This window comes from Peromyscus leucopus, chromosome 19 (genome assembly GCF_004664715.2).
Source record: "Peromyscus leucopus breed LL Stock chromosome 19, UCI_PerLeu_2.1, whole genome shotgun sequence".
Classification (NCBI taxonomy): Eukaryota; Metazoa; Chordata; class Mammalia; order Rodentia; family Cricetidae; genus Peromyscus; species Peromyscus leucopus.
The window spans coordinates 10,424,316-10,439,358 of NC_051079.1; the positions used below are offsets into that span (position 1 = coordinate 10,424,316).

General features: G+C 41.1%; 1 protein-coding gene across 1 annotated transcript in view; it reads left to right on the plus strand.

Annotated features, from left to right (window-relative positions):
• Dsg4 (desmoglein 4) overlaps positions 1-15,043 on the plus strand; it is a 38,077-nt gene that overhangs the window by 18,625 nt on the left and 4,409 nt on the right. The window contains exons 6-15 of the mRNA XM_028886570.2: positions 1,600-1,766; positions 2,018-2,152; positions 3,379-3,564; positions 5,467-5,738; positions 7,008-7,147; positions 9,470-9,688; positions 10,415-10,720; positions 12,503-12,642; positions 12,784-12,847; positions 14,085-14,293. Of these exons, the coding sequence (XP_028742403.1) occupies positions 1,600-1,766; positions 2,018-2,152; positions 3,379-3,564; positions 5,467-5,738; positions 7,008-7,147; positions 9,470-9,688; positions 10,415-10,720; positions 12,503-12,642; positions 12,784-12,847; positions 14,085-14,293 (1,838 nt within the window). The remainder of the gene's footprint in view (positions 1-1,599; positions 1,767-2,017; positions 2,153-3,378; positions 3,565-5,466; positions 5,739-7,007; positions 7,148-9,469; positions 9,689-10,414; positions 10,721-12,502; positions 12,643-12,783; positions 12,848-14,084; positions 14,294-15,043) is intronic.

Here is a 15,043-nt window from a genome sequence, read left to right on the forward strand (position 1 = left end):
CAGAAATGGATGGGGCTGACTTAATCTGAATGTGAGCTGAAGAAACCTGAAACCACAACAGACTCCATTCTGATCAGACTCCTGGAGAGGTCACAGCTGAACCACACTAGTGAGCTGTGGTGCAGGGCCATTGTCTCCATCAGAGCCACTGCTGAGAGCATCCCTGACTTCAGGCTGAAAGTGGCATTCTATTCTCTCTCTCTCTCTCCCTCTCCACCGCCTCACTTTCTGCCTTTTCTCCAGTGTTTTCCCAGCCTGTGTCATTCCAAGTCTCGTGCCTCCCTAACTTTCTTTGTCTTCCTTTTTTCCTTCTCCTTACTCTTCTCTGCTGCTGTCACTTTCCTCTCTCTCCTCCTGAGTTACCTACTTCCACCTCTGCCCAACCCTCTAGTATTCCTCAGCCTTTCAATTCTGCACCTCACATTACACCTCGAAATTCATGCCAGAGTCTATCTTAGCAAGACTGAGAAGGAAGGCAGGTCAACACAGGTGTTTTGAACACGCAGACTGAGAAAGCATGGAAAGGTAGAAAGATTTTGTCTAAGGGGCACAAGAGGCAGAGCGAGGGGGAGACTCCGGCCTTAGCTTCCTTGCTGACTTCCTCAGAGCCGCCTTGGTGAACTAAGAGGAGAAAGCCACAACTAGTCCTGTGCAACTACCACCTCTTCCTCCTCCTCCTGTAAGCACAGCTTCTAAACAATAACCTACGGGACCAGGCCACACCTTCATAAGCTCTGAAGTCCTGGTGCCCCTGCCTTTTCTGTTCAAGGGCACCAAGATTCTCTGCAGTGGGGTCTTCACTTTGAAGTCTGGGAGGTGAAATATCTGCCAGTCCTGGAAAAAGCAACCCTGTAGATGGATGATGCCAGTGGAGACTGGCCACAGGGCCTGTTCTTTCTCTGAATGAATAATTAAGAACGCCTTATATTTCTCTGATCAATTATTCATTTTCATAACTATATAGTTTTTATTTTGATAAGTTATCTTCTAGTGTAAACAGTTATCTTCTAGTGTAAACACTCATAATAATTCTGTTATGAGTGACATTTAACAACATACATATTTGCCAGGTATTGGGGCACACGCCTTTGATCCCAGCACTCAAGAAGCAGAGGCAGGCAGATCTGTGAGTTCAAGGTCAGGCTGGTCTATGTGAGTTCCAAGACAACCAGGGCTCTATAGAGAAACCCTATCTCAAAACACACACACACACACACACACACACACACACACACACACACAAGCAATAAAAGGGTGCAATATTGAATTTAACTAAGTTATCAACTTCTTAATTAAGCAATATAAAATAATTTCATATTTCACTTCCTTTGACTTTATGATAGTCTACTAAACTTTTTCATACATTAAAGATCACTAGTGGACTACTAACTTATCATTAACAGAATGAAATAATAGTCAAGAGTTTCATGTATGAAATACTGCTGTGTCTGTAACTACTGGTGTAGGTGATGGGACTCCCTGGCAAAAGCTACAGTAACATACTCTCGAGGAAAGACCTACCCCTCTTTGTACCTAATGACTTGATGGATCGATTCTAGTAGAATTCCAACCATGCTCTCCCTTTACCTTTACCAATAGATGCACTTGTGGTAAAGTTAAGTGCCACAGATGCAGACGAAGACAATCACTTGAATTCTAAAATCGCCTACAAGATCATCTCCCAGGAGCCTGCTGGTGCACCCATGTTCATGGTGAACAGGTACACCGGAGAAGTCCGCACGATGTCCAATTTCCTTGACAGAGAGGTAACACCTTCTATGAATGAGTGGTAACAGAGGGTTTGGTTTTGGAAAAACAAAGAGAAAATGGTTTGTGCATGTCCTTAGTCCAATGTACAAAAGGGATGGAAAAATACTTGAATCAATTTTAATAAAAAATTAAATGATTACTGATAAATATTTCATTTTATGCATCAATTAAAAAAACAAATAATGGCATTGGGTTGTATTGGAGTCACAGGACCTAAGCCTCATGATTCTCCTTCATTCTAACTAAGCAACACAGTATGTACAATCTACTCGTGAGGGGCTCAGATCGGGATGGAGCTACAGATGGGCTGTCCTCTGAGTGTGACTGCAGAATCAAGATTTTGGATGTCAATGATAATTTCCCCATCCTAGAGAAAACTTCAGTAAGTCATTAAATTAATAACTTGTCAGTAATTAGTTTGCCTTCATGCTTATTCAGAAGCCTGATTGTTACAGTGTGGAAGGACTCAGCTTTCTTACATAAACCTTAGCATTTCCTCTATATTTAGCCTTTTATTTTTATTTACATTTTATTTACTGTGTGTGTGTGTGTGTGTGCTATGTGCCAGCACACAGGTAACGTGGTGCACATGTGGAGAGGAGACAGCTTTCAGGAGTTGACTCTCTCCTTCTACCACATAGGTCCCAAGGTTCAAACTCTGATTGATAGTCTTGAGAGCAAGTGGCTCTACCCATTGAGCCACCTTTCCTGCCCCTGTATACTTATCTTTGACTCACTCTTCCAAGTAAACCTCCTCTGTAAAAACAGTCTATTCCACATGCTCTATTCACAGAAACATGGGGAATTTGTTGACCCGATAAGACGAGAACAGTATTTTTGTACAGGCGTTACAACTTGCTGAATTAATTATGAGTCCCAAATATCCTCCACTCCCACTCTCACGTTTATCTTCAAGTATCACAAAATCAGGACTAAGGATGTAGTCCATTGACAGAATGGTTGCCTAGCATGCCTGGAGCCCTGGGTTTGACCCCTAAATACCACATAGTGTGAGTGTGGTGGGGCAGGCCTGTAATCCCAGCTCTCCATAGGCAAAAGCTAGAGGACCACAAGACCAAGGTCATTCTCAGCTACATAGAAAATTCAAGATTAGCCTGAACTATGTGAGACTTTGACTAAAAACAAAAATTACAAAACCCAAATAATAGGGCCAGGAATGGCTTGCAACCCATTTTATAAAACTGTATCTTCTTCATTCGTCTCCCATGCTGTCTTAACACTTTGTGCTGAACAGCGAAGGAATAAGGAATACCACTGTAGAGTTTCTGACCCACAAAGTCCAATGTGCTTACTATTTGGCCATTAACAGATTTTTTTAAATGTATAATTACTTATTTAAAAGAGGGAAGTAAGTCAAAAGTAAATAAGAAAAAAATTAATGCCAATAGGATATTGATTTCACATGTAGCATTTGAAAATAAATTTTATTATCTTATAATCATGTTGTTCTTATAGTTTTGATTGAATAGATGCCACTTAAAAATGATACAAAAATTATTGGCATAGTATTTTAAAAGATAATTCTATGATAGTAAATCTCTTTATTCCTTTAAAAATCATAGCATAGACTTGACCTCTTTATTCTAGTACTCAGCAAGTATTGAAGAAAATTGTTTGAGCTCAGAACTGATACGATTACAAGCCATCGATCTTGATGAAGAAGGCACAGATAACTGGTTGGCCAAATATTCAATCCTCTCTGGCAACGATGGGAACTGGTTTGAAATCCATACAGATCCACGAACCAATGAAGGCATTTTGAAAGTGGTCAAGGTAAACATGGGGTCCCTAAGGTTCCCTTCCAAAGAAACTCTAAGTCATTCTTAGACCAAGATTATGCCTTCAAAAAGTTCAGAACCCGAATGGTCTTCATATCCATGAGTTACCTGCCTGTGATGAAGGAGTCTTCCAGGCTAGCAACACAATATTTATTAGTAAGAAAAATAAGGCTACCTCATTGTCATAGTACTCAGTATTGCAATGAGAAAATAAGAGTCCGCTCAAAGTAGATAACATGTCCATCAGAAGTACAACAAATAGTGATGTCAGCGTGGGATGTAAAATCCAATCAGGGGATGGGGTAAATACGAAATAATGATGAGATATGAAAAGGTGAGATCCTTCTGAACCAGGTTGGTCTGAAAAGTTTTCATGCAACGAACAAGGGAACTGGGGACCCTCTCAATGGGCTTTCTGATGCTATAATGAAAAGAACAAACACTAGTCTTTATTATGCATTACAATATTCTACACCAGCTGTTATACTATAATCTAACCCACACCACTCTGGACAGAAAATTTGTGATTCCTTTTTATAAAAATCGAAACAAAAATCAAAGATCGAAGTGTCACAGTTCACCTGGGTGGCAACTGACAAAGACAGAATCCAACCAGATCTGTGGGATCCCAGTCCCAAGTTGGTAAACTGGGATTCAAGAAAGAGCCAGCATTGCTTATTCTAGCTGTCAGAACAGCGCTTCACAAACACTGCCCAGCACACCCTGTTTCTACAACGGCTTTTCACTTATAACCTTTCATGTTCCCACATCAATCACTCTGGATCAAAAGACCGCATTCACCTTTCATCCGGAAAACTCAGTTCAAAGGTGACTTTTCTCAGGGTGTGGTGGCATTACTTATTTGAGTGTGCCTAATAAAGGAGACATCTTGTCCACCAGACCAGTACAACTAAGTTATAGCATCAGGCTAATGGTAATAGCATGGTTTCTTAGAATTGTTTGCATCATCTAAAATAATAACCTTATGTTTGCTTACATCATGCGTATTGTCTCCTTTACTCTGTTATTACTACTTTACAGAGAGTCTCAGATGTGAATTCTACAAAAGAAGTTTGAAACCTAATTACTCAGTCAATAATTCTGGGTGAATTTTGATCCATTCAGATTTACTTTTTATTTTTTTATAAAAAGAAGTGTCATTTTTCATTTTAAAGTTTTTTTTATGTAAAAAGTTTAAAATTCCAAAATATGATCTCAATTTTAAGTCACAGGCTTAGGGATGGAGATATAGCTCAGTGGTAGCACACCCATCTAGCATGTTCAAGGCCCTGGGTTCTATTCCTAACCCATAACAAACAAAGATAAACACATAACAAATAAGCCTATCAACTTAACTAACCTACACACGTGCAAAAGGTTTGGGTGACGACATGTATAAAATACATTATGTAACTAAAATTATTTCAGTTTAAAAGTCAGAATTGCATAGTTCCAGGACCTTGACTGATGTACAGACTCTTGACCGTGTTTCTTACTCTATCTTAAGGGATCCCTGGGCTAGGAAGATGGCACAGCTGGGAAAGTACTTGCCATTCACACCAGAGGCTCGGAGTTCAAATCCTCAGGTCATTTGGACATGGATGCCCTCCTGTAATCTAAAAGCACAGAAAACAGAGACTGGGGGGACCTTAAGGCAATCTGGCTAGCCAGACTAGCCAAAAGTTTCAAGTTCAGAGAAAGACTCTGCCTCAATATAAAAGGTGCATAGACATGGAGGAAGACACCCAACATCAACTCAGGCCTCCATGTGCACATATACATGTGTATCTACTCCATCCATGAAAACACACTTAAATACGGTTGTGGACACCACATATATATCCTCTCAAAGACAGAACCCTAGCTCAAAGCTGTTTGTTTCTGTCCGTCATTTCAGGCGCTGGATTATGAACAAATACCCAACATTCACCTCAGCATTGGAGTTAGGAATCAAGCTGAATTTCACCACTCAGTGGCGTCTCAGTTCCAAATGCACTCCACCCCTGTGAGAATCCAGGTTGTCAACGTGCGCGAAGGACCCACCTTCCGCCCAAATTCCATGACGTTTAGTCTACGAGAAGGAGTAAGGGGAGACTCCTTAATGAACTATGTGCTTGGCACATACACAGCCATCGATACAGACACAGGAAACCCTGCAACCAACGTCAGGTATGACAAGTGCTTTTCTCACGCTTGCGTGGCCATTGTTCATTCATGTGGTGTGTGCTATAAAATTTGTGTAGTATTTGGGGGGTGGAGGCTTTTTCTCTTGTTGTTGGTTTGAGGGGACTATGACAGCATTTGGCATTTTCTTGAAATTGAAGAACATGTTAGTGGCAATGGGAAATCTAGCTGGTTATAGAGTAAGTGCGTCTGGGGAACAACTACAACATTAAAGAGCTCCCAATGTTGCCATGAGAGTCTCTTTGATCCCTTGAGCTCAGCTGTACTACCCTGAACTAAGTCTGATTAGGTCATATTGTAGCCAGTAACACACCGTAAAGCATGAGTCACTCACTGCCTGTTCCCATAAAACCTGTGGCCATCTTTGAGATGAGTTTCAACTCTCTGCTTGATCTAAAAGAAAAAAGTAAACTAAAGAAACTGAAACACAGGGGCTTCAGAAATGTGGTGAACATAAAGAGGCAAAACAGGAAAAGAAAATAGAGCACATTAGGGCCCTGGACACAGTGCAAGAGCGTCTAGAAGTCACCTCAAATGGGTCTTCTCTTCACCCTCTCATCTTTATCTCCTCCTCTTCCTCCCCAGTACTTTCAGAGTGAGCACATACCAATTCAATAATCTAATTGGCTTTGCGGCAAACTTCTGAAGTCTGCTCACACAAGGAAATGACAGAAGGAAGTGAGGGTGTGTGATCTCACCTGCTAGAGAACCAAATGTTCTTCCACTCAGCTCAAGTCCTTTGGATCCATCTTCATCACAAGACCCAGATAGAGAGGTGGATAAGGACTACCACACACCCCTAAGCAGACAGATACTCTGAAACGAGCCTGCCCCAAGTCCGCAGCCAGCAAGCGGAGTCTGCCATGCCTGAAAAGAAATAGTATTTGTTGTTCAAATTGGATAGAGTATATTTGATATAATTCAGTATTATTAATTATTAAGTAATAATTAATAAATGGGCCTGAGATATATTCATACATTTTACTATATAACTGAAAATCTAAAAGAGAAATGATGAAATTTTGCTATCAACCTAACACAATATATTTAATACTGTATTCTCACTGACATAGACACACACTCAAACAGACACACACACACACACACACACACAAGCATACATTTTATAAATTAAGACAATGATGAATCAAACAAACACAATGTGGGTTCATTGATTGCATGGCAGTTCTTGTGTGATTTAAAAGTGCTAACTTTCACAGAAGCATAATGATGAACTTGTTTATTTAAAAACAGGTATATCATAGGGCATGATGCAGGCAGCTGGTTAAAGGTTGATTCAAGGACTGGTGAGATACAGTTTTCTAGGGAATTTGACACGAAGTCAAAATATATTACTGACGGGATATATGCAGCAGAAATCCTGGCTATAGATGGTAAGAAATTTCTTTTCAATTTTAATATGATTCATACTACTATATGAACTATTATGAGTACAACTATTCTAATGTTGATAGTTGTGTCCGCCAAAATTTATTAGTTTGTGGTATCTTAAAGCTTACAGGAAGTTTTAAGCACATTAGATTAGGAGCTAAACTTACCAAACCTAAGAGATGGAGAGAATTCAATTACACTCACAATCATAATTTATATTTAAGCCATAATTTATCTCATTTAGTTCCAAAACAGAATCATGTGTGATTTATAGTATAAAGCATTAAAGTTAGATATGTATAAATAAAAGTTTGTTTCTATTTATGACCACAGAGCTTGAATATGGCTAATCTCACTTGTGGAGTATGCTAGGAATGCTTTCATCACAGTCAGGAGTACAAGCTTGTGTGTGAAGTTCATTACGGGGTCACCTTGGTGGGAGGCAGTGTGCGTGAGAGTGTACTTACTTTAGATTCACCTGAACTGAGTCATGATGAGAAACCTGCCTGTTACTTAAGTAGACACACTGTCCACTGTAAAATGCTTGGCCAAGAAAGCTCCATTTAATTTAAATTACACCAACTTTATGCAAATATTACATGGAATTAATTTGTGATTCAGTCCTTTCTCTCATGGGAAAACCTATGACCAATTCCTTTTGGTGACCAGCAACAGGAATTTGTTTATTTGTCGATAATCAATGATTCTCCAGAGCAGTGCCGAGGAAGCCAACTACTACAGAGACAAACAAAGTGAGGTCAGTAGGAAAGAAGACAGGTAAATGTCCCAACTACAGGCCTAAGGGGAGTCAGAAGTTAATGAACGGCTGTTTCTGGCCTTCACAGTATCCAGAGAGAAAGGTGAATGAACAAGGCAAGGCTCAAAAAACAAAGACATGAGGAAGTCCAAGAAATGAGCCACACATGCTGGTCTCATCCTAAGAATAGCTCTTAACAGTCAGATCACTTATATACCTAACATTGTCTTGCTTATTTAGGTCAAGATTCTGTAGAATCTAACTATGTTGGTCATACCTTGGTCACGTATGAAAATAATCTGCATTAAGTAGAATAAAAAAAGATAATTATGACACAAGAATGAAGAGAAAAGGTGATAGCAAAATGCACCAGAAGACTGGAGTTTCTTACCTAAGCCCAGGACCCATGTAGGTACAGAGCATCGTTATCCAGGGGGTTGTCTTTGAGCCAGAATGTGTAGACAGGCAGCAAGCCAGGAGGCAGCAGCGCTGGAGAGCAGGCTTTGTGAGCAACAGCTTCAGCTCTGGTTGACAAATCACAAGGCCACCAGTCAGCTACAGAGGACCAGAGAATGACAAATAGAACCACCTGTGGAAGACTATAATGAGTCTCTAATAAAAGAGTAAGCAAATAGAGACTAGCAAGTCCCGTGAGGATAAAGTATATGAAGAGAATCACAAGAGATAAGACAGACTCCTGGTTTCTCACCACTTAAGTATACAAAAGCATCTTTGGGGCAGGCAAGAGGGCCCGGTGAGTAAAGGGGCTTGCCACCAAGCCTGATGACCTGACTTCTCTCACACACAAATAAATAGACAAATGTAATAGAATATTATCTTTAAAATCAGTACATTAACATTTTATAAAATGATTTATCTGGCCAACCTAGAGAGGGTAGTATCTAGAGGATAATATCTAAATTTTCAAATAAGAAAAGTAAGGCTCCTTGCAGTGTGAAAGTAATACTTTATACACTATAACACAGCTTAAAGTAGGAAGTGGTCTGTATTCAGAACCCAATTTTGATTCTGTGTTTTTTCTAGTGAATTATACTGAGCAATACTTTTTGTAAGTAGACTAGGGGGAAAATGGATATTTTTTTTTCCTAGAAATGTCATTATAGAGAGAAATAAACTAAAATTCTCACCAACAAAGAAAATATGCAAGCAATTATTTACACACACACACACCCATGATAGTTTTGAATACTGTTCCATGCACAGAGCCAGTCAGACCCTGAGTAGGGAGACTGACCACAGCTGTGGGGTCCGCCTCGTTAGGACAGAAGGAGAAGAGCAAAGGGTGGATGCTCTTTGAAGGACATGTCATCTTCCATTTCCATCTCTGTTGAGATCAACAAAATGCATCTTTGCAGAGGTGAACAGTAAACTGAGAAGAAAGGCTGAAAGGACGTTGGAGAAGCCACACTGACTGAAGAGACCCAAGCAGGCAGAAACCGTCCCACCTCACACGTCACTCGCACTCTTCATAATTCCTGTGGGGTAGGAACGGAACTCTTCTCCCTGACATCGCTTACCCTAACTCCCATGATGCTCTCGTTTTCAGATGGCTCTGGGAGAACAGCCACGGGAACCATATGCATCGAGGTTCCTGATGCCAATGATTACTGTCCAGTCATTTACGCTGAGAGACGGAGTGTGTGTGTTGATGCTTCGTCTGTCAGGATCTACGTCAGTGATCATTCTTTCGGGGCTCCCTTCACCTTTTGTGTGGTTGACGAGACATCAGACACAGCTAGCATATGGAATATCAGATCAATCAATGGTAAGCGGGAAGGAAGCCGCTCGCACTTGAAGCTCCAGAGCAAAGCAGTAACCAAATAACTAGTCAGGTAGTCAAACACAGTTCTCTGTCTCTTTCCTTAACACAGTCACATTAAAGGAAAAAACTCAGGTATACTACACATTTTGTGGAAAATTAGCCTCAGAAAAAAAAGCCAAAATACTTCAATACTGCAGTTATAAACTATAGTGTGTAAATGCCAGCTAATTAATCATCATCAAGTAGGCAGTAAATCAATGTTTAATCACTTGAAATAAACAGATTATCTGACTAACTCACCAAAGGTCACAATTCCCTACATTAAATAATTCCAGGCAAACACCCAAATGTCTCTGACATTCTTGTGTCCTGTAGAAAATCACTCACTTTCTCCTCACCAATGAGATTGTTTCTATAATGAGCTATGAGTTCATTTTTACTTAAAGTTAAAAAGTGAAGTCTGAATCACCAAATATTACAGAAACAGTTGAACAGGCAGACCATGGTCCGGACATGTTACTAACATATGTGCTCTTGGATGTGGCAGTACATGCTACAGTTGGTGACAGGAGTGACTTATGGGACATGGTCCTGACCTATATGGACAGCCTTCAACTCTGGACTTAAAGACACAGAACTTGGAGAGAGGGGCTGAGTCTGCCTTGGGTGTCAGAAAAGGTTACTCCCAAGGAGCTTTAATCTGTTTCCTGTGTCTTCCTTGTTCTTCAGAAACCTCTGCAATCCTTATGACTGAACAGACTTTGTCTCCAGGAACTCACCAAATCCCCATCCTCGTGACGGACAGTCACAACAGAGCGTGCGAACTGCCACAGACTGTTCTATTAGATGCCTGTTTTTGTGACGAGCGTCACGTGTGCGTGCACTCCAGCACCACAGGCATCTACAATGGGGACCCCACCTGGGTGACAGAGGACACATACTGGACTGGCACTGATGATGGAGTCGGACAGTCAAACGTCAGACTTGGACCAGCAGGGATTGGCATGATCATTTTGGGCCTCTTACTACTTCTCTGTAAGTACTAGAAGCAGTCTCTTTATAGACACATGGGGACTGCTAAGTTCATTGGCCATTTCTCTCTGGTATCTGCAGCTATCTTGAGGCTGACAAGGGCTTGCACCTGTTTGATAATGATAACTACAAAGACCAGGGTTAGTGATCTTCCTAAATACTGAAAACATACGCAAATCATAAAGTATAATCTGCAAGCATATAAAATAAATCCTATAACAGAAACCTCATGAAAATATTTCAAAGCAGAAAGGCAAGAACAAGTAACTCAAAAGACAGGAGTTATGGAAATTTTTACAAAAGTGGATTTGAGCTGGGCCCCGAAAGTTGAGGAATTTCTCAGAACAGTGATGCCTGTGAGTAAATCTAAAAGGCAATCAAGGACAAAGAAGCATCCCAAGTAAACACAGAAGGGCTGGGGGTGGAGCCCAGTGGAATACATACAGCAAGCCACTAGTAAGTGAGACCCTGCGTTCAGTCTTCAGCACCAAGGAAACAACAAACAATAGATCGGGAAAACATTGAAGGGCTTAGCACAGGGAGGAAGCAGAAGAAGAAAAGGTAAACAGTAGACCGTGTGTGATACACCTGGAGCATAAAGTGTTCCAGGCTCTGGTCACGGGCAGTGAGGGACCAGTGATCACTGTGCCTCGGGTGAGCTGCTCCCTCGGATAGAGCAGGGTCCAGGGGGGCTTCAAGAAACCTCAGACTCTACCCTAAGACCCTGCTCTGAGGAACGGCAAAGCCACAGAGCAAAATGCTCAGAAGGAGGCTCACCTTTCCCTGTGCCTTGTTTTTAAGGATGCAGATCTTCAAAAGAGAGTTCAATTGTATATTTTAGATTGCTACTAAAGTGTTTAGACTTCATGGGGAATCTAACACTGACTAAGCTCACTAAACTATGCTGTTGACATATGTTTGTGAGTGAGCACAAGCCAAAATGTTTTCATTTTGAAATATAAGAAAGTAATATCTGATGCTTGGATAGATTTTCTTAAAATGGTCTATGAATTTGCAAGGTTTATAAAAATCATGAATGATTCTCAAAATGTCTTTGGTAATGTCCCAGAACCTGACTAAAGGTGTCTTACCTGACCTAAGGCATCTTAGGCATGCACCAATTACTGAAAGGTCTTTGCAAGGATTCATGTCTGACTCATAACCCAAGATGGGACCTAAGCATTGGCACCTTAAGCCCTCATGAACTAGGCTTTAAAACCCACTATCAACATTTTCATCAGGCTACATATCCTGGGGAAAGGTCTAAATTCAAATTTCAAGATGCAGCTTCCATTGGCTATATGTTGTTCCTGAAACCTCCTAGAGGAGGTTTCATGTCACGTGGGAAACTGTCATAAGTTGAGGACCATCCATGTGTATGCCCAGTCAGTAGGTGCATAGTATCCATAGACATGTTCAGATTTTCATGCATGTATATGGGAGACTAGAAGTCAGAGAACTGAGTCTGAATCCTGAATATGTTACCAGTCTGCTCAGAAATCCTGGACTCTGGGAGAATCAGTCCTTCCTTTCAAATCATTTAGTAAAGTCTGGATTGTAGAGTCCCACACCCTTTCTGCTTCCGGCTCTCAGGTCCCGTGTGATTCAGTGATTCAGTGTTGTATTTATAAACATGGACAGTCACATCTGATACTTGATCCTCTGGTGAGGAAGTATCTGATACATTGTCACCTTTGAATTTACCCTGGTTCCAGTTATGGTACCACAAAAAAGCGACTTCCTGACAGGGCAGTGGAGGTTAACTCTCGTCATTCTCTTGGCCAGTGTCACCTCTTTTACTGCTCATATGCTGCTGCAAGCGAAGACAGCCAGAAGGCCTGGGGACAAGATTTGCCCCTGTGCCGGAGGGAGGCGAAGGAGTGATGCAGCCCTGGAGAATAGAAGGAGCCCATCCTGAAGACAGGGTGAGTGGACTGCCGCTTCCCCCAGAAGTGCGGGGTGTCAGCGGGAATTCAGCCAGCCTGCACAGCTCCAGGCAAAAGCAAAGTCTCAGCTTTCACGTGAAGAACATGAAATATTTATTTTAGAATTTGTTTTTCTTTCAGGATGTGTCAAATATATGCGTACCCATGACGGCGTCTAATACCCAAGATCGCATTGACTCCTCTGGTCAGTCACCACCAATTCTGCTTTCCTTTCTAAGATTAACAAAATTATTCTATCAAACCAGTCTCAAGGGAAAGTCCCTTGTATATTAGCATGCATGTGAGTCTCATTCAAAGAGTAAGTGACATGTCTGAGGTGGCCGCTCAATCTTTTTATCTGAAGTTACAGTCAAGCAAAACATAATGCTGCCATTTAACAAGCAAAGTCTGAAACCATCATTGGAACTTAGTTCCTAGCTCTGCACTTGCTAGTGAGAAGTCCCTAATCCAGACCCAGCCTCTCCGGACGTATATCCTCCTCCTTGAAATGAAGGTGACACAGCAATTGATGTTGTAATTGTAATTCTATATATAACAGGATTTTTATTCTTTTTTTATTCTTTATGAAGCATTGATTTAAAGATCTTTTTAAAACCATATATACGTTATATAAAATATATAAGCATGCAGGTGTTAGGTATGATGTATGTACATATGTTTATATTTTCCTGGTGCTACAATGTATATAATTAGAATTGGAATAGTGCCTGGAATGCAGTATAGGTTATTGTAATGATTATCTATAATAAAAGTTATTTAATGAAAAGGGAAGAAAAGAGAAACAGCAATGTGTTCTTTGAACAATAAGCTGAAGAACACTTTAAATTCACATGTGCTTTGCCCACACCAGTGTCTTATACATTCCCACATAGCATGAAATACTTAGTAGTACTTCAAAATTGGGAATGACTGAGCCCAGCAGGGCCTGTGCAATTCTAGAGCAGACATGAGATTTTTCAGTAATGATTCCTTAGTACCCAAAACCTGGTACTTCCATGCAAAGAATTATGCGTTGTTCCAAGTGAGCCAGCTCTCCAGTGCACGTGCAAGTGAGGACTGAAGATTTGGCTTCTAGGAGCAGCCTGGTCCTTGCTTCAGCACCATAGGTTTTACCCTCTTAAGTGGGCAAGGGCATAGGGATTGCTGTGCCTGTACAGATCCAGCACCTGGCTCTACATTCTGTATCTTTAAATATCCAGGCCAAGGTTGTGTGCGTAAGAATGAGCCATGTCCCATAGCTGTCTCCTTCAGTATCACCTCCTTTGGTCAAGTCTGACAATTCTGATCATGCATTGCCTATCTTTCTAGAATCATTTCTGTGCTATGTTGGTGGTGTGGTGGGGGAGGGGCTAACAGTGTTCTGTGAGCATAAGCCATCCAGGCAACTTGGGCATCATCATGGAAACACCCTGTCTTTTCAGAAATCTACACCAATACTTACGCTGGTGGAGGAACAGTGGAAGGGGGTGTGTCGGGAGTGGAGCTCAATACAGGTGCGGGGACAACGGCAGGCCTGGTGGCTGGAGGAGCAGCAGGGACCCTGAGGAAGAGAAGCTCAACCATAGGGACTCTTCGGGAATACCAAGACACCGGCATGAACATGGCCTTCCTGGACAGCTACTTCTCCGAGGTGAGCCTTACACACAGACCTAAAATGCATCACCCAGGAGTAGAAATATGTTCAGTTGATTTTTAACCCTATCCCAATCTTGAATTAAAAACATTTTTTTCCAATTCTTAAAGCATAAAGTCAATCTGCAGCAGTGTATAATATTTAACTATTATGAAAAGACCAGCATCCCATCATCCCTTGCTTCCTTTTTCTTAACATCTTCCCTTCTGTTTCCTTTTGATTTCTCCTTTTTATTGCCTTAGCAACAACAGAGCAAAAGGATGATGATAGAAAAAATCAAAGCTGCATTCATGATGCCCTTCTTGTTCTCCAGGTGGATCCAATGAGAAGAGAGAAGAGGCAGGACAGGGCAGTGATGCAGCTTAGTTGGTAGAGTATCTGTCTAGCAGACACAGGACCCCGGGTTCAGTCCCCAACACAAACCAGACTTTGTGGAGAACACCTGTAATCCTAACATTTAGGAGGTAGAGGCAGGAGGATCAGAAGTGTGAGGTCATTCTCAGCTATCAAGTTCCAAGCCAGCTTGGGATAGATGAGAACCTGTCTCAGAATAATGATCATGATAATAATAAGAAGAATATACAAAATAATAATAATAGTTATTATTACCATGATCATTATTAGTATTATTATTATGATAGAAAGGGGAACAAATGGATTTAAATCTTGATTATGCATTATCTCAACTTGGTGACAGATAAGAACCTAGGGCTCTTCTTCTCAGTCTAGGGCCCTCCTATTTGTGTC